The sequence below is a fragment of the Marmota marmota genome, unplaced genomic scaffold, assembly GCF_001458135.2.
Source record: "Marmota marmota marmota unplaced genomic scaffold, marMar, whole genome shotgun sequence".
Taxonomy (NCBI): domain Eukaryota; kingdom Metazoa; phylum Chordata; class Mammalia; order Rodentia; family Sciuridae; genus Marmota; species Marmota marmota.
In genome coordinates, this window is record NW_025999853.1 from 36,041,993 (window position 1) to 36,061,580 (window position 19,588).

The window sequence follows — 19,588 nt, forward strand, 5'->3', positions numbered from 1 at the left end:
GGAATGCCCAGAACATGCTTAAGTGTGACATAAGCATTTGTTAAATAAATAATACATAGCCATTCCTAATACTCGTTGATTATATTATGACACAATTTATATAAAAAATACCAGTGTGTCTAGCTGACTTTAATTCTCAACTATCCCATGGGGTGGAGAGTGGAAATAAACAGAATTTTAGCAACATTTCTCAATTCTGAAGAAAGGGAATTAGCATAATTCTGAAGAAATCTGCCTACCTTACAATACATGTTGGCTCATGTGTCCAGTGAACAAAAAACTTTATGGTAATTGTTTCACTTAATCCTACGACCCTAAGAATAAAATCAGGGATAGATTTAGGTCTTATGGGGCGCTATACTTTTAAAACTTAGAGGACGCTCTTGAAGAAAAAAAGAGTAAAAAATACCTTTTACTTATGCAAAATTTACAAAACCATAGGACCATAAGAGCACATTGGTAGGGCTCTCCCCAAAGGCCTTGGAAGGTACCATTGCAAGTGAGATGACCTCAAGTTTAAGCTCCATGGACTGCATGATATATACTTTTCTATTAGATATTGAAAACAGAGACAGAGAGAGATAATAACATGAGACTCTCCTGAAGCCATCACTACCATTCAGATTAATTCTGCCTGATTCTAGTGCTTGTTCTTTTACCATCACATTATCTTGCTTCCATGAAAGTTTAGTCTAGTTTATAAAACTTTACGAGGAATGCCTTCTGTACATAAATATGGAGGGGGAAGAATGTACTTACAGGGCAACAGAGGCTAAAGATTAATAGTATTTTAAAGGTTGGCTTAGTAAATGACTTCAAGATCTGCCAGTTCTACATAATCCTCATCCTATAGTAATAGCATCCCATAGGAAATATTTAGGGGTAACCTTCAAGGCTTGGTTCTTTCAACAATGGAAGGATACTAAAGTTATCTTGTCAAATCAGATCATGCCACTCCTCTGATTTGAAGCAGAGAGATTCCACCTACTTTAGAATAAAAGCCTTTCTGTGGTCTACCAGCTCCAATATAACCTGGTCTTTGCCTACTTTTTCAATGTTATCTCTCATTACTTTTCTTTTTCTTACTATTCCTAGTCAAATGAACCTTCTTCTCATTCTTAAATAAGCCAGTCCTGTAGATGTCAGGCCTAGCTTGTTATTCAGCCCAGAATATGCTTCTCTTAGACTTTCTCATTGCTGGCTTCTCTGGGTTTCAGCACCAAATTACCTCCTTATGAGAAAAACATCTGATGCTCTCCTCTCTACAGAAGAATGTTTTAGATCTTCCACCATATATACTTTGTTATATTTTATTTTTTTCATAAAATTCATCATTTGAAAAGTTTTACAGATTTACTTATTATCTATTGCTCCTAAAGAATAAAAATTCTAGGAGAAGTGAAACTTTGTCCTTGTTCATAGCTATACCCCCAGTTTCTAAGAACAGCAGTACACAGTAGTAAGTGGTAAGTATTTGCTAAAAGAATAACAAATGAGTTCCACATGGTGACTCACATCTATAATCCTAGCTACTCAGGAGGCTGAGGCAGGAGGATTACAAGTTCAAGGCCAGTGAGGCCCTGCCTCAAAATAAAAATAAAAAGGACTAGGGAGGTAATTCAGTGGTAGAGGGCCCAAGTTCAAACCCTAGTAATAGAATGAATAAATAAACAAACAAACAAACAGCCTGTCACAACTCAGTTCTGAAAAATTAATTTAGACTACGAAGAACACCAGGTTTGAACTGATCTGCTTGAAATTACTCAAGCAATTTTCAATAGTTATTCTTTCTAAATCCTCCATTTACATCTATGAAGAGTGTCAAAAGACTAACTAATCTAACAAAAGGAGCATAATAGTCAAGGTCCTTGTAATTCTATCCTAATTAATCTACTTTATGTCAATTATGAAGTTAAATTTGTATGTTACACTAAAAGTATGTTTGTTCCTGAATTCTGACAGAATAGGAATGTTGAGCAATGCATAATTTATTATTGTCTAAAATATGTAACATTAAAATTCATAGTCTTATATTCAGAATTTAAAAAACACAAGTTTATATTATATAAACAAATACTTATTATATAGTTACTTTAAGCATTGTAAATAAATACATACCTCCCAAAGCTCCACTGTAATCTAGGCTTTTCTTTTTAAAGCCATTAGAGACAATCAAAACAGGAACAACAACTGAAAATAGCCAACGCCAGGGAGAAATAGGCCGTAAGTTACCTGAAAAGTTATAAATATACAGCATGAGTCATGTGAAGTCTGCATAGTTTAGTTTTGTGAATCAGCTTTGATAACAGCATTCTGGATCAAATACTGTCCTAAGTAGAGGAACTGAGATAAGTCATCAAAGTAGAACATTTATGCTGAGACTTATGTATTTTCAGAGGGGTAGTCTTCCGGGGGAATAGTCACTATTACAAAGTTTTCAGAACTTTTTATAGCTATTTATGATGAAGAGTATCTCAAACATTTTTCTAAAGGTTACATCCAGCTCACAGATATTTTGTTTAGTTCATGGATATTTTAGCTAGCATAGTATTTTCAAATAATTGAGTTAATATTTAAAGATGAGGAAATTTCATATAAAAATTCCTATTCTTAACGTCTGTTTAAAAGAGAAACTGACCAACATGGCAGAACAACTGAAGAAGAAAGGCCACCTCCTTTAGAGGGGCCACAACCTTTCCATTTAAAATTTTCACCACTGGTACTAAAACTGAATGATTTCTTTATGGTAAAGAAAAACATGAATAACTGCTTGTGTCCATCTTTTTATAAAAAATGGGAAAATAAAAGACAAAGAAGGTCAAGTTAACAACACAAAATAGGAAAAATCCTATTTCTGGATGTGAAAACTATTGATCCATGTCTAATATGCAAAAAATCTGCACAGCTTCCTTCATTTGCATCAGGCACTTGGGCCTAGGGCGACACTTCAGTTTAGACATTCTAGTTCTTTCTGTTTAGTTACACAAGAAGTTTCTTCTCATCTCCTTGAAAGACCCTCCAACCCAGCTGTTCTCCCCCCCCAACCCAGCTGCTTTTAGCTTTAGCTTAGTAGCGCCAGATAAAACAAGGCTTGAAAAATAGCTTGTCAAAGGAGGTCAGTGGGGCAACAGAGTCTGCAAGTTCAGCGGTTGGGCTTGCTCAAGGTCGCTACAAAAACAGGATGTGCAGGACGTGCAGAGGCGAACATCTGGTCAAAAAGGGAACAAAAATACAGGAAGGGAACAGAAACTGGTCAAGCCAACAACCTTATCTGATTTCCGAGAACAGAAGGAACTATAACCCCCACTTCATTTAAATCCTCCAATAGGGATCCTGTAACTATGCATCTCGCTTCTGTATCCACGCTTCTGCTTGTAAGCTCTATATAAACCCCTCAGGATAAGCCAGGGGCGCGCGAGTCTCTTAGAGCTTGTCGCCCCGGGTACCTGTGCACTCGAATAAACCTCTTGCTGTTTGCATCCGAACTTAGTGGTCTCGCTGGTCCTTTGGGTACGGGTCTCTTCAGACGGAAGGCACTCTTAGAGGGTCTTTCATTTGGGGGCTCGTCCGGGATCGGAGACCCCCACCCAGGGACCACCGACCCGCCATCGGGAGGTAAGCTGGCCAGCCTATGATTTCACTGTTATCTGTCTGTCTGTCTATCGCGCTGCGAATCTGAGTTTTCTGTGATTCAGCTGAGTCAATCTGAATCTGGCAGGAGGCTGAAGGAGCTGACGAGCTCGGACTTCGCTCCTGCAGCCCTGGAAGACGTTCCACGGGCGTCCGGAGTCCGATTTTCAAGGACTCATCTGTTAGGATCCACGACCAGAGTCGGACTCTTTGGGGCTCCGCCCCTGTCCGAGGGGTACGTGGTCCTTCTGGGAGACGGGGGATCCGGACCCCCAACTAAGTCTCCATCTGAACTTTTGCTTTCGGTTTTGCGCCGAAGCCGCGCCGCGCGTCTCTTTTGTGTTTGTGTCGGTCTGTTATTCGTCGGTTTTGTCCTTAGCGTTGCTTGGTACCAAACTATGGGGCAGTCTATAACAACCCCCTTAAGTCTTACTTTACAGCATTGGAAAGATGTCCAGAACACGGCGAACAACCAATCCGTGGACATCCATAAAAAGAGATGGATCACTTTTTGTTCTTCCGAATGGCCAGCGCTCTATGAGGGCTGGCCCGAAGACGGAACCTTTAACTTAGACATTATTTTACAGGTGAAAACAAAAGTGATGAACCCAGGACCTCACGGTCATCCTGATCAGGTCCCCTATATCATAACCTGGGAAGCCCTGGCTAGAGATCCTCTTCCATGGGTCAAACCTTTTGTTTCCCCAAAATCATCCCCTCTGTCTCTCTCACTCCCCACTGCTCCTCCGCCCCCATCGGTTCCAGCACTTCCGCCTCCCCTCACCCCCATTCCAACCCCTCCCCGGTCCTCCCTCTACCCAACCCTCACTAAGACTTTTCAGGAAACCAAGAAAAATGAACAGCCGCCAAAGATGCCCCCAGTCTTGCCACCGGGAGAAGAACTACTGATGGATCTTCTCACAGAGGACCCTCCTCCATACCAAGGCCCTATATCAGCCTCCGGGCCAACTCCACAGCGGGAAACTGACCCTCCAGCCCCCTTGACAGAACCCGCATCCTCTCCGGTCGCCGGACGGCTGAGAGGACGCCGAGAACAACCAGACTCTACCTCCCAAGCATTCCCCCTCCGTGCGGGGCTAAACGGCCAATTACAGTATTGGCCCTTTTCTGCCTCTGATCTATATAACTGGAAAAACAATAACCCTCCTTTCTCTAGAGACCCCTCTATTTTAACCTCTCTCATTGAGTCTATCCTAGTTACTCACCAGCCCACCTGGGATGACTGTCAACAGCTTCTCCAGACATTGTTGACTACCGAGGAAAAACAGCGGGTTATCCTAGAAGCCCGCAAGAATGTTCCAGGAGAGAATGGCCGCCCCACCCAGTTGCCTAATGAGATTGATGCTGCATTTCCCCTCGAGCGTCCCAACTGGGATCATACCACGGCTGAAGGTAGGAATCACCTACGTCTCTATCGCCAGTTGCTTGTAGCGGGTCTCCATGGGGCCGCAAGACGCCCAACAAATTTGGCCCAGGTGAAACAGGTGATACAGAAATTCGAGGAAACTCCTTCTGCCTTTCTGGAACGACTTAAGGAGGCTTACCGTATGTACACTCCTTATGATCCTGAAGATCCAGGACAGGCTACTAATCTGGCCATGTCCTTTATCTGGCAGTCGGCTCCAGATATCAGAAGAAAATTAGAAAGGTTAGACAACTTAAGGGAAAGTTCAGTGCAAGACTTACTCAAGGAAGCTGAACGCATCTATAATAGGAGGGAAACAGCTGAGGAAAAGGAAGAAAGATTGAGAAGGGAAGCCGAGGAAAGGGAAAATGTCAGGGATCGCAAAAGAAACAAAGAGATTAGCAGATTACTGGCCACAGTAGTGTCAAGTCAGAGACAGGATAAACAGCAACCAGGAGACAACAAAGAATGGAATCCCCGGGGCACCAAAGTAGATAAAGATCAATGTGCCTATTGTAAGGAAAAAGGTCACTGGGTAAAAGATTGCCCAAAGCGACCTAAAGGACCCCGAAAGCTTAGGCCCCAGACTTCCTTACTAACCCTAGAAGATTAGGACGGTCAGGGCCGGGAGCCCCCCCCTGAGCCCAGGATAACCCTTGATGTTGGGGGGCAACCTGTCACCTTCCTGGTGGACACCGGAGCTCAACATTCTGTGCTAACTCATCCTGTGGGACCATTGAGCGACCGATCGGCATGGGTCCAAGGAGCCACAGGAGCCAAAAGATATCATTGGACAACGGACCGGAAGGTACAACTGGCAACCGGTAAGGTGACACATTCTTTCCTTCATGTACCAGACTGCCCATATCCACTGCTAGGTAGGGACCTCCTTACTAAACTGAGAGCTCAGATACACTTCCAGGACACAGGGGCCCATATCACTGGGCCTCAGGGAAGACCGCTACATGTCCTGACCCTCAATTTAGAAGATGAATATAGACTCTTTGAACTAGAAAAACCACAGGGAACCCACGAGAAGGACACCTTGTCTTGGCTACAAAAGTTCCCACTTACTTGGGCTGAAACTGGAGGAACAGGATTAGCAGTCCGGCAGCCACCATTGATGATAACCCTAAAGGCCACTGCTACTCCTGTATCCATTAAGCAGTACCCTATGTCACAAGAGGCCCACCAAGGCATCCGGCCTCACATAGAAAGGCTAATAGACCAAGGGATCCTGGTACCATGCAGATCCCCATGGAATACTCCCCTCCTCCCTGTCAAAAAGCCTGGTACAGGGGATTATCGACCGGTCCAGGACTTGCGGGAGGTCAACAAGCGGGTTGAGGATATTCACCCTACGGTCCCCAACCCATACAACCTGCTAAGTGGACTACCACCATCACACACCTGGTATACAGTGATAGATCTCAAAGATGCTTTCTTCTGCCTGAGATTACACCCTGACAGCCAACCCATCTTTGCTTTCGAATGGAAAGATCCAGAAAAGGGAATGTCCGGCCAACTGACCTGGACCCGATTACCACAGGGCTTTAAAAATAGCCCCACCCTTTTTGACGAAGCTCTCCACCGGGACTTAGCTGCCTTCAGGATTCAACATCCAACACTGATATTATTGCAATATGTAGATGACATATTGCTGGCAGCCAGGTCCGAGGAAAGCTGTAGAGAGGGAACTGCTGCTCTTCTGCAGACCCTGGGGACTCTAGGGTATCGTGCCTCTGCCAAGAAGGCCCAAATCTGTCAGCGACAGGTAACTTATCTGGGGTACCAAATTAGAGGGGGCCAAAGATGGCTAACTGAGGCCCGTAAGCAGACTATAACAAGTATCCCAGTCCCCAGGAACTCCCGCCAGTTGCGCGAATTTCTGGGGACCGCAGGGTTCTGCCGCCTTTGGATTCCAGGATTCGCTGAGATGGCCGCACCTCTATATCCTCTCACTAAACCGGGGACTCTTTATGATTGGCAAGAAAAACATGAAAATGCTTTCAAATCAATAAAAAAAGCCCTATTAGAATCCCCGGCCCTCAGCCTTCCAGATCTGACCAAACCCTTTGAACTGTTTACAGACGAAAAACAGGGCTATGCAAAAGGGGTACTAGTACAAAAACTGGGACCTTGGCGGCGTCCTGTGGCCTATTTATCTAAGAAGCTCGACCCTGTTGCCTCAGGATGGCCACCTTGTCTGCGCATGGTGGCAGCCATAGCGGTTCTCACTAAAGATGCTAACAAACTGACTCTGGGACAACCACTGACTATTCTAGCACCTCATGCGGTGGAAACCTTAATCAAACAGCCACCCGACCGTTGGTTATCCAATGCGCGGATGACCCATTATCAAGCCATGCTCCTGGACACTGATAGAATACATTTTGGGCCTATTGTCACTCTCAACCCTGCAACCTTGCTCCCACTCCCAGGATCACCAGATCAACATGACTGTCTCCAGATCCTTGCAGAGGTACATGGGACCCGACCAGACCTCACGGACCTGCCTCTTCCAGACGCAGACTTCACCTGGTATACCGATGGCAGCAGCTTCATGAAGGACGGAGAGCGAAAAGCAGGTGCAGCGGTGACCACCGAAACGGAGGTAATTTGGGCAGAGGCCCTACCCCCAGGAACATCCGCACAGAAGGCAGAACTCCTCGCACTGACGAAAGCCTTACAAATGGCCAAAGGTAAGAAGCTCAACGTTTACACGGATAGCCGGTACGCTTTTGCGACTGCCCATATACATGGGGAAATTTACCGGCGACGTGGGCTTCTAACCTCAGAGGGCAAAACCATTAAAAACAGGACTGAGATTCTAGCATTACTTAAGGCCCTGTTTTTGCCAAAGAGACTCAGCATTATTCATTGTCCGGGGCACCAAAAAGGGGAAAGTCCAGAAGCCAGAGGAAATCGTATGGCTGATAAAGCAGCGAAGGATATTGCCACCGAGGTACCCCCCAGAGTCCCTCAAGACCCAAGGGAAACCGAAACCTCCGCCTGCCTCTTTCATTATGCCAGAGAGGACACAGAGCTACTAAAGAAAATGGGGGCCTCTTATGACCCCACTAAAAATCATTGGGTTTATCAAGAAAAACCTGTGCTGCCGGCCCAACAGACTCTTGAACTGGTAACCTTCCTACATAGATTAACCCATTTGAGTCCCCACAAAATGAAAATCCTGCTGGACAGAGAACAGAAGGCTTACCATCTACTCGGGAGAGATAAATTCTTACAGCAGGTAATGAACTCTTGCCTCGCGTGCGCCCAGGTAAATGCGGGAAAAACCAGGTCTAACCTGGGGACCCGAATACGAGGGCATCGACCTGGGATGCACTGGGAAATCGACTTCACTGAAATAAAGCCTGGACTATATGGGTACAAATACTTGTTAGTGTTGGTGGACACCTTTTCTGGCTGGGTAGAAGCCTTCCCCACACGACATGAGACTGCAAAAGTTGTGACAAAGAAACTGTTAGAAGAAATCTTTCCCAGGTATGGTATGCCTCAAATACTGGGGTCAGATAACGGACCAGCTTTTGTCTCCCAGGTAAGTCAGCAGGTGGCCAAATTGTTGGGGATAAATTGGAAATTACATTGTGCTTACCGACCCCAAAGTTCAGGACAGGTAGAACGAATGAATAGAACTATTAAGGAGACTTTATCCAAATTAACGCTTGCAGCTGGCACTAGAGACTGGGTGCTCCTACTGCCCTTAGCCATCTATCGGGCCAGAAATACTCCGGGCCCATCTGGCCTAACTCCATTTGAAATACTATATGGAGCTCCACCCCCAATTACCAGCTTTTACAGTCCCTGCATTGCCAACCATGTTAATAACCCCTCTCTAAAAGCTCATTTACAGGCACTTCAGATTGTCCAGAATGAAGTCTGGAAACCATTGGCAGCTGCATACCAGGACCAACTAAAGACACCTGTGATACCTCATCCCTTTCAGATAGGAGACTCAGTGTGGGTACGCAGACATCAGACAAAGAACTTGGAACCCCGATGGAAAGGCCCATACACCGTGCTCCTGACCACCCCAACGGCGCTAAAGGTCGACGGAATCTCATCTTGGGTCCACGCCTCGCACGTCAAAGCCGCCAACCCTGCTGGAGAAAACCAACAGTCCACCCCAGGAGGCAAACCGGTGACAGCCGAGGCAGACACCCCATCATGGAAGGTCCAACGCACCCCAAACCCTTTAAAGATAAGACTCATGCGGGGGGAAACAGCATCTTAATGCTATGGGTGCTGATGGGATTTCTTAGGATGGTCACAGGGCAGGGTAGCCCGCATCATGTTTACAATGTAACTTGGGTAATTAATAACCTTATGTCAGGAAAAATAGCTAACATCACTTCCATGATGGGAACCATATCAGATGCTTTCCCTACATTATACTTTGACTTGTGTGACCTAGTAGGAGATACCTGGGACCCTTCTGATCAGGAGCCTTTCCCAGGTTATGGTTGTCACAACCCCGGGGGACGCATAGGGACCCAAAGTAAACAGTTCTATGTTTGTCCATCACACAAACGAAAGAAAAATTGTGGGGGACCCGCAGATGGTTTTTGTGCCAAATGGGGTTGTGAGACCACTGGGAATGTCTATTGGAGCCCCTCATCCAATTGGGACTACATCACCCTCCGACGTGGTAAGACTCCTCATGGGTCTGCTTGCTATGATTCCAGCAAAGGCAGCCGCAAGGGCTCCACCCCCGGAGGTAAATGCAATCCTCTAGTTCTAACTTTTACACCAGCAGGAAAACGGGCCACCTGGGATGGATCTCAAGCTTGGGGGTTACGGTTATACCGGACTGGGCATGACCCTATCACCATGTTCTCCCTGACTCGGCATATACTAACAGTAGAGCCCCGACTCCCTCTGGGACCCAACCCCGTTTTGCCAGACCAGAAGGCCCCATTACTGAAGTTAAGAGAACCCTTTCCAGAAAAAGGACCCCGGCCCCAAACTAATGGTCACAACCTGACCTCCCCACTTCCCCCGGATACTTCTAACTTTACTCCTAGCCTCACCCGAGCCGCACAGGGAATCTCAACTAAGATGGACCAAACTCCAAGACCAGGTACTGGAGACCGGCTACTAGGCCTAATCCAAGGGGCATTCACAGCCCTCAATCATTCAGACCCAAACAAAACCCAAGAATGCTGGTTATGCTTGCTCTCGCGGCCTCCCTATTACGAAGGGGTCGCTATACAGGGTAACTATACTAACCATACCACTCCTCCTTGGAGATGCACCTCCCTTCCCCAACATCGATTGACCTTGTCAGAGGTGTCCGGGCAAGGTATCTGCATAGGAAAAGTTCCCCGTACCCATCAGAGACTATGCAACAAGACCATATCGATTAAAACAAATACAGAAACTCAATATCTGGCAGGTCCTAATGGAACCTATTGGGCCTGCAGCACAGGGCTAACCCCATGTATCTCAACAGGTGTCCTCAATACAAGCATTGACTTTTGTGTACTAATAGAATTGTGGCCCACCATAATTTACCACCCCCCTGAATATTTCTATAGTCATAGTCAGTCCAAAGATGTAACTAGATCCCGCCGGGAACCAATATCTCTAACACTGGCCCTACTCCTGGGAGGACTCACTGTAGGTGGAATAACAGCGGGAATAGGAACAGGGGTCTCTGCTTTACAACAAACCTCTCATTTTAAACAGCTCCAACAAGCAATGCACATGGATATCCAGGCATTAGAAGAGTCGGTCACAGCTCTCGAAAAATCCCTAACTTCCCTGTCAGAAGTAGTGTTACAGAATAGAAGAGGCCTGGATATCATTTTCCTTCAACAAGGGGGTCTCTGTGCCGCTCTTAAGGAGGAATGCTGCTTTTATGCGGATCACACAGGGGTGGTTAGGGACAGTATGGCCAAGCTCAGGGAAAGACTCAAACAGAGACAGCAGTTATTCGAATCCCAACAAGGATGGTTCGAAAGCTGGTACAACAAATCCCCCTGGCTCAGTACATTAGTATCCACTATTATGGGCCCACTTATTATTCTCCTTCTAATTTTAGTACTTGGACCTTGTATCCTTAACCGACTGGTCCAATTCATCAAGGACAGACTAACTGTCATTCAAGCCATGGTTCTAACCCAACAATATCACCAGCTGGGGCAGATTGACCCAGATACAATTGAACTCACGAATGGAAGATTCCATTCGTAGGACCAAAAGAAAATGGGGGAATGAAAGACCCTCCAACCCAGCTGTTCTCCCCCCCCAACCCAGCTGCTTTTAGCTTTAGCTTAGTAGCGCCAGATAAAACAAGGCTTGAAAAATAGCTTGTCAAAGGAGGTCAGTGGGGCAACAGAGTCTGCAAGTTCAGCGGTTGGGCTTGCTCAAGGTCGCTACAAAAACAGGATGTGCAGGACGTGCAGAGGCGAACATCTGGTCAAAAAGGGAACAAAAATACAGGAAGGGAACAGAAACTGGTCAAGCCAACAACCTTATCTGATTTCCGAGAACAGAAGGAACTATAACCCCCACTTCATTTAAATCCTCCAATAGGGATCCTGTAACTATGCATCTCGCTTCTGTATCCACGCTTCTGCTTGTAAGCTCTATATAAACCCCTCAGGATAAGCCAGGGGCGCGCGAGTCTCTTAGAGCTTGTCGCCCCGGGTACCTGTGCACTCGAATAAACCTCTTGCTGTTTGCATCCGAACTTAGTGGTCTCGCTGGTCCTTTGGGTACGGGTCTCTTCAGACGGAAGACACTCTTGGAGGGTCTTTCATCCTTTCCCTCAAACCCTCTCCCCTACTATGCATCATTATCAATAATCAGTCCCAAAAGCTCTGTATAACAAACACCTGATTATTTATATGTCTTTTTGCACAAGGACTAAGTTCTGAAAGAGCAATCATAATCACATAACCATACATGAGTTCAACTATACATGAGTTCACTTTCTCATTCTCCTTACCACTTTTTCCTTTGTTATGAACTGACCACTGCTGTTTTTATAGAGGTATCAAGGAACTTTGTATACAGGCACGCTTATGCTCTAAAGCAGGATCTGAATCCAAAGTGCCTAATATTTATACAAAGTGGCTTCAGGCTTTAAATGGAGACCTTCTTTTTTTTTTTGGCAGTGCTGGGGATCAAACCCAGGGCTTTTGCTTACTAGGCGAACATTCTAAGATTGAGCGATACCCTCAATCCTAGAGTTCTTTTGAAGTTATCAACCAGCAGACAAATTCTTCAAATCCTTTAAATTTCCAAATGTAAAGATTATACTGCCTTTAATTTTTACTACAGAATACATAAAATTGATCAATTGTATTACAAATATTCTTATCAAAATTAAAATATCACTGAAATTGCTTCACAAATGTTTTATGGTGCTTATTTTTCACCAAAGTGGACAAAATAATTATATGAAATATAAAAACATTTTGAGTTAGGTATAAAGAGTATTACCATAAAGAGCATTTACTAAAATTTTTAAAATGTTCATGGAACTGTTTATATTATCAGGTTAGTAAACTAAATTCAGGCTATCAAAGGTAAGACACACAAACATTCACAACCATTCAGAGGATGTGTGTGGAGAGCAGGTATGTTCTGCTCTGAGTTGCTTCATGCTGTATAGACCTGCAGTACCTAGCCCTGAGTTACTCCATTTTATAAAGCAGCAGTTTGCCATTAGCTGCTCCATTTTGAGTACAAGTGCTTAGGCAAAAGATTCGGTAATTCGTCTGGGTAAATAGATAACCACAGATATTGTACATACCGAACATAGTGACGAATAACCCTCAGATGCACAAAACAATGTGCAAACTGATACAATACATTAATTGTGCTAATTAAAAATGACCACTAGTGAACTTATTAATTTAAATCAGCACATGGTGCACAGGTGTTTCAAACCCACATCACAGAAACCAGGCATGCCTGTGAGTTTATCAAGTTTCACTAGATGCCACACCTTTATACGAAACACACAAAAAGGAAGAGAACCTAGCGGCATGGGACACACTGAGCCCCTCACCACATCATCTCAACACATCAAGAGGTTGAGAGGTAACCAAATTCCTGTCTCCAAGGCTTCAGCTCAATTTGATCTCCCTCCTTGACACAGCCCATTTGAAATTGCCTAGAATAAGTACCCAGCCTTGACAGCTCCTTCCCCTGAATAAATTCTTTGGTAGGTTTATAATTTTATCTGACCACCTACATGACTCTTTTTCGCTTGAATCTGCTCTCTGCTTTGCACTGAGTGCAGCCTCCAGAAACCCCTGGATCACTGTTAACCATTCCTGAAAATTATCTATCTTTGCATAAAGTGTTACAGATATTAATAAATATTGGAAAGGAATAAAAGAATTTGTGATTGTCTCAGTTATGACACCAAGTAAACCATAACTATTTTTGGTGAATTAACACTGATAAAAGTTACATAGCTTGTGAATTTGTTATTCAATAAATTCTGATATTGTGGGCTGGGGATGTGGCTCAAGCGGTAGCGCGCTCGCCTGGCATGCGTGCGGCCCGGGTTCGATCCTCAGCACCACATACAAAGATGTTGTGTCCGCCGAAAACTAAAAAAAAATAAATAAATATTAAAAAAAAATTTCTGATATTGTGAAAAGAGACAAACATGTCTGGTCCATGCTAACAGCGTAGCTTGCTCACGACGTCAGTTTTGGATTTTATAAAGGTATAGTCTCAAATTCCACCAACTACAGAAAAACAATTTAGAACATTCCTACTTACCATAATAGGTGCTGGCAGTCATTGACATAATCCAGAAAGCTAAGGAAATGCATATGATCAGGCTCAATATTACTATGTTTGTAATCATCTTCATGTATCTTTTGCATACAGTGTCATCAAGATCTGTCATGGAAAATAAGGATATGAACACCTGAGGGAGAAAACAGAACGTTTCTAAGAGAAAGTCATTTAAGTTGCCGCCAAAACACTCATTTAGAGGCAAATATAGATTCCAACATCTTCCACCAACACAAAAAGAAATATAAACTCAAAACTCCTTCCAGAAATGTGCTGATGGAGAGCTCCAACTCGTCTGGGCGAGAAGGCTCACTGTTATAAGCAGGGGTGCACCCTCTAGGGCTGGGTCTCCACACACTTGGACTGCGCTGGGACTCCACGGGAAAGGCGGAAGGGAAAGCAAGGCAGCCAATAGGCAGTCAGATCTGGAGAGCTCCGCCCACCGCCCGTCGCAGCCTCCCCGCGTGCCTTCGACCCGAGCAGGTCCTCAGTTGCAAACAGGCAAAATGAGGCACCCGAACCTGGGCGAGTCGGGGAGCCGAGCCCCAGGCGGCCGAACGCTGACACGTCCCGACAGCTGCCTGCGCTGGCCCAGGTCCCAGTCCAGCTTGCCAGGGCCGACAGCCCTGGACCCAGCTCGTGCTTCACGGCTCTTTTCCCCCTTGCGGCTTGCGTCTGTGCGCATGCGCTGTAGTCCATCACGTAGCGCTTTGCCCACTTGAGCATTTAAAGGGGAAGCGTCGGGGAGGTGCTGGAAACCTGCTCTGCGGTGTTCCTAAGCCCTTAGGTTTGGTGACGTCCTAGACCGGGTAAAGTGAAACTGCAAGCAGCGCAGTAATGGAAAAGCGAGATGTAACTGATTTTAGAATCAGTAAATGCATTTCAAGCATAATATTCTTATATTCTGTGAGGGCATGCCAAATAACGTTATGACTATTTGGGAGGAGGAGAATATGTTATGTTGTAGAAACGGAATTTTGTGGTTTAGGAAATCATTTAAAACACACAGTTTAGGTGGGAGCGGTTGACACAGCCTGTAATCCCAGACTTTCGGGAAGCAGAATGATTGCACGTTGGATGTCAGCTTTGACCCTGTCTCAAAATCCAAAATAAAAAAGGCTGTGGATGGAACTCAATGGTGAAGTGCCCCTGGGTTTAATCTCAATACCGCAAATAAATAAACGAAATTAAAGTAATAATTGAAACACGCTGTTTAGTCCCTATATGGGCCAGACTCTAAAGATAAAGCTAAACTTCCTGCTGTTAGATTCTCATATAATTATTTTCATAACACCACTTAACATTGTGAAAACGTCTGCCCTCGCACTCATATTTAAAGTATGTGCCTTCGATTCAATTTATTTAAAAAGCGAAAGTCTTCTTAGCATTAATAATTCATCTTAGCTGATTTTGTGTTTTATTTGCAATTAATGTTTTGTTTGCCTTAGTTAATAGTAACTGATAATTATATTTCTGAATTTTTTTCAGTTAATTTCTGATAGTATAGGAAGAGTGAAGACCGGTTCAGATGGTTCACAATGGTAACCCAGTAGTTATTTTTAAAAAAACTCATTATTTCCACTAACAGTAATTACTTTTTAAAAACGCACATTATTTTGAATCTCTAAATACAATTTACATGCCTTTTCTTTGGTAAAACATCTAATTAGCTAGTCAACAAGACCCAAATCTGTTTAGTAGTTCTAAATATAATAGGCTTGTTTTTATATGACTGTATATGTTCCTCCAAATGTAATTTTAAATTCCTTTGACTTAAAGACAGAATTTTAGACCTTTTTGTGGACACAGAAATTTATTATGTACCCACTTTATTTTTGTCTGTTTTGCATAGACAATCAGAATTACCCATCTAGTATTAGTGTTACCAGACTACAGACTATTGTGTAGTTACAGTTAATAATAAAAGCAGATGTTTTTATGGATTGCAGTGACCTTGTTGTTTTTGGTCTCTCCTTAAACAAAATTATGAATTGGTCTTGTTTGTTTTGCTTCATCACAGTCATAGGGAGACCTTGTCCATCAGTTGGTGTTCCGAGAAGACCACCATCTACACTCATCAGGCCATTCCCTTAAAAACATTGAGGTCTATCTGTGTCAAGTCAGTTCCTGTTGTTTCTTGTAATTGTTGGATCTGGTTAAAATTGCATATTAAATCATAGTACCAGTGAACTGACCCGTTGTTACCGCTGTTTACCAGTCCTTGCTTCCCTGAATGCTGAAGTATAACACCAGAGAAGCATGCGGAGGCAAGTGTAGAGTGGAAAGTGGAAGGCTTTATTAAAGGACAGCAGAAAAGACTTCTCCTGGGAGGAAGGGGACCCAAAAGGTGGAATCATGGAAGGGCGAGGTCTTCCCTTTTTTATAGCTAAGGTCTTCTTTTAGTTTTCCCACATTCATGTCCTTTGTTTCCCTTTATCTTGCAGTGATAGAATGTGCTTGTGGGAAGGCCATAAGGTGGGAGATAGGTGGGTTGGAGGAGTAATCTGGGCAGGAAGGGCCTGGGGTAGCTGTTTGCTGGGAGCTACTTCATTAACATTTCCTTAGGATGGGTTCCGGGACTTGGGGACATTAACATTTCAATTTCCCCAAGTGCTGCTCTGGTTTCCTGGACTCCATTCTCAATAATGGTCTCCATTTTCTTTATCTTACTCGATATTAGACCTGATTTACCTAACTACACTACCAACCTACCTTTAAATCTGGCTTCACCTTCAAATTAATATTTCTCCTCCAGGGCACAAGTATTGGTGGTGTTCTCCATAAAACAAGCTATTCTAGCTTAAGACTGAAACCATTTGGGGGAATTGAAGTAGCCAATATTAAGATAGTATTTTGTGAATTATTTTTATAATCAGAAAAATAAATTTTAAGATCACAATCTTTTTGTTGTTAAAACAATGCTTTGATAATCATCTACAATTAAATCTCTGTGAGGGCCTCATATTCTCAGAATAGACTCCTAGAAAGAGCACTTTTATAGCCCTTAATATATCTAGTGTAAGTTGCATAAGCAGCATTTAAAATAGTGCAAATAAACTATAATGTATATTTATATATAACTTCAGCAACAAATGGGAAACTAATTCCTCTTCAGTGATTTAAAGATCATTGTTTTACAATTTGCTTCAATTTAGGAAGAAGGAATTCTGCAGAATCTGGCGGGGGAGGGGGGTCAAATTGGGGAAGGACTTAACTCAGGAATGTTTGTAGTTTATAGAAATAACAGACATGACAGCAATTTCCTTGGAAAAAAGTATTTAATATTAACAAACTTCAAATACATTTTTGTGCATACAATATGCAGTTGTTGAATATACAGTACAAAATCCTTAATTTTAGAAAGTTTCCAACTGTCCAGATATCAAAAGAATCCTATTTCTTGTATAAAGATGAGCCATTTTCCATATCATACCAAAATTACAATTGACCCGTATTCTAACACTGAAAAATGAGATAAAACAAACATTATTAAGTCTACCCAGAAAAGAACAATGACCTCACAGATTATCTGTATATACACATAAAATTTTATATTATTTTTTTGAGATGATTTGTATTATTTTAATAACTAGATTTATGTTAAAGGGTTAGAATGTGGAGGGCAGAGGGAATCTGAAGGCAGAAGACCTGTGTTCATTCTAGAATTTTTTTAGACCACAGTCATTTATATTTCTTCTTTTTTTAAAATTTGTTTTTTAGTTGTAGATGGACACAATATCTTTATTTTACTTGTTTTTATGTGGTGCTGTGGATTGAACCCAGGGCCTCGCAGGAGCTAGGCGAGCTAGGCGAGCGCTCTGCCACTGAGCCACAATCCCAGCCCAAGGCATTTCTATTTCTAGTGCAAGTTGGCACAGTAAATGTCTGAATAAATAAGTTGAATCAACAGAGGATTCTCATGAAAATCAGATACTACCACCTACCACACTTAAGTTTTTAAAGAAAAAGTAAGAGAACAAATGGATGCCAACTGTTTTGTAAAGATTGAGTTACTTTATTTTAGAAATCTATAATAGGGTTTGTTATTTTGTATAAAATATCAAATTTCAAATAAACTCCAGTACTTAGCTTTGATGTAATATTTTCTTTATAGCTGTTTTCCTTTTAGCAAAGATTCTATTACAGATTAGATCAGTGTTCATTTTAAAGGGTAAAAATGCTCAGATAACACTGTAATTCAGTTCAAACACCAATGTCCTTCTACCTCCTTTGGTAAGTCTATAAGAAATCTGAGCTGGGTGTGGTGGCCTGTAGTCTCAGCCCTTAGAGGATCCCTTGAGTTCAGGAGATTTAAGACCAGCCTGGGCAACACAGTAAGACCCCAATCTCAAAAAAAAAAAAAAAGAAAAAAAAATAAGTTTCATTTCAAAAGAAAATTATTTGATTATATGTTCTCATTGACTTCTACTTCCAGTGTTTTTCAAAGTACTTTATACCTTTTGTAGCATTTTCATATGGTATTATAAATATTTCTTTCAGGAAACTTTGAGCAACATAAGGGCAGAATATCACATTACATTCATCTTTTTTTTTTTTTGGATTTAACATAGGCCCTTTTGTGAGCTAAGAACACTCTACTATCACAAAGGTACACCTCCAGCTCAATATTCACTTTTATATCATATCCTTTAGCTGTTTGGTTAATTGCCAATAGACACAATAAATGAACACAGGATCTGTGTTGTGTTCAGCCAAAGAAAGTTATTTGGATTAGTTTTATGGTGTTCAGTCAAGTGCTAAAATCTATCAGTAGGATTTATACATTCTTTCTTACATTTTTCTCTGTGAATGAAGTTTGTCTTAAGGTGGACAGATATCCGTTAATAAAATAATTTACTACAGGAAGGATTTTGAGCATGTTACCAGTATAGTAATATGAAAATTATAAGGTGAAAACAAAAAGAAATTACTCTAAAATTGCTGAGTGGTAGTTGATTTCAATGGTGTCAAATAATAGTGAATTATGATTACATTTGCTAAAAGCTTATTGTATTTTACCTAATTTTTATGATTTTTAAAATGTTATCAAGATACTGTGTATAGAAACAGGTTGCATTAATGCTTTGTTTTGTATTTGGAGTGGGAGGGGTGCACTGCATGAGATTCTATACTTGGAAAATTTATGTTAAAATGATTATTTGCCCAACTTACTTTTTTTTTTTCTTTTCCATTCACATATGATTTCTTTTTTTTTTTTTAATTTTTGTTGTTGGTTGTTCAAAACATTACATAGTTCTTGATATATCATATTTCACACTTTGATTCAAGTGGGTTATGAACTCCCATTTTTACCCTGTATACAGATTGCAGAATCACATCAGTTACACATCCATTGATTTACATATTGCCATACTAGTGTCTGTTGTATTCTGCTGCCTTTCCTATCCTCTACTATCCCCCCTCCCCTCCCCTCTTCTCTCTCTACCCCCTCTACTGTAATTCATTTCTCCCCCTTGTATTTTTTTTCCCTTTCCCCTCACTTCCTCTTGTATGTAATTTTGTATAACTCTGAGGGTCTCCTTCCATTTCCATGCAATTTCCCTTCTCTCTCCCTTTCCCTCCCACCTCTCATCCCTGTTTAATGTTAATCTTCTTCTCATGCTCTTCGTCCCTACTCTGTTCTTAGTTACTCTCCTTATATCAAAGAAGACATTTGGCATTTGTTTTTTGGGGATTGGCTAGCTTCACTTAGCATAATCTGCTCTAATGCCATCCATTTCCCTG

General features: G+C 42.5%; 1 protein-coding gene across 6 annotated transcripts in view; it reads right to left on the bottom strand.

The window, feature by feature from the left end:
- Window positions 1-14,524, bottom strand: part of Tmem19 (transmembrane protein 19) — a 30,547-nt gene extending 16,023 nt beyond the window's left edge. For 5 of the 6 annotated variants that reach the window (XR_007348380.1, XR_007348378.1, XR_007348379.1 and 2 more), the window contains exons 1-3: window positions 14,312-14,328; window positions 13,826-13,976; window positions 2,119-2,232 (exon numbers count right to left, since the gene is read on the bottom strand). Coding sequence is in view for 3 of the 6 variants with exons in the window: in XM_048805019.1 (XP_048660976.1) it covers window positions 2,119-2,232; window positions 13,826-13,955 (244 nt within the window). In the remaining 3 variants the exon portion in view is untranslated. Of the gene's footprint in view, window positions 1-2,118; window positions 2,233-13,825; window positions 13,977-14,311; window positions 14,329-14,364 lie in introns of those variants that run through there. The other variant, XM_015483001.2, reaches the window with a different exon arrangement.
- Between the last annotated feature and the right edge of the window lie 5,064 nt (window positions 14,525-19,588).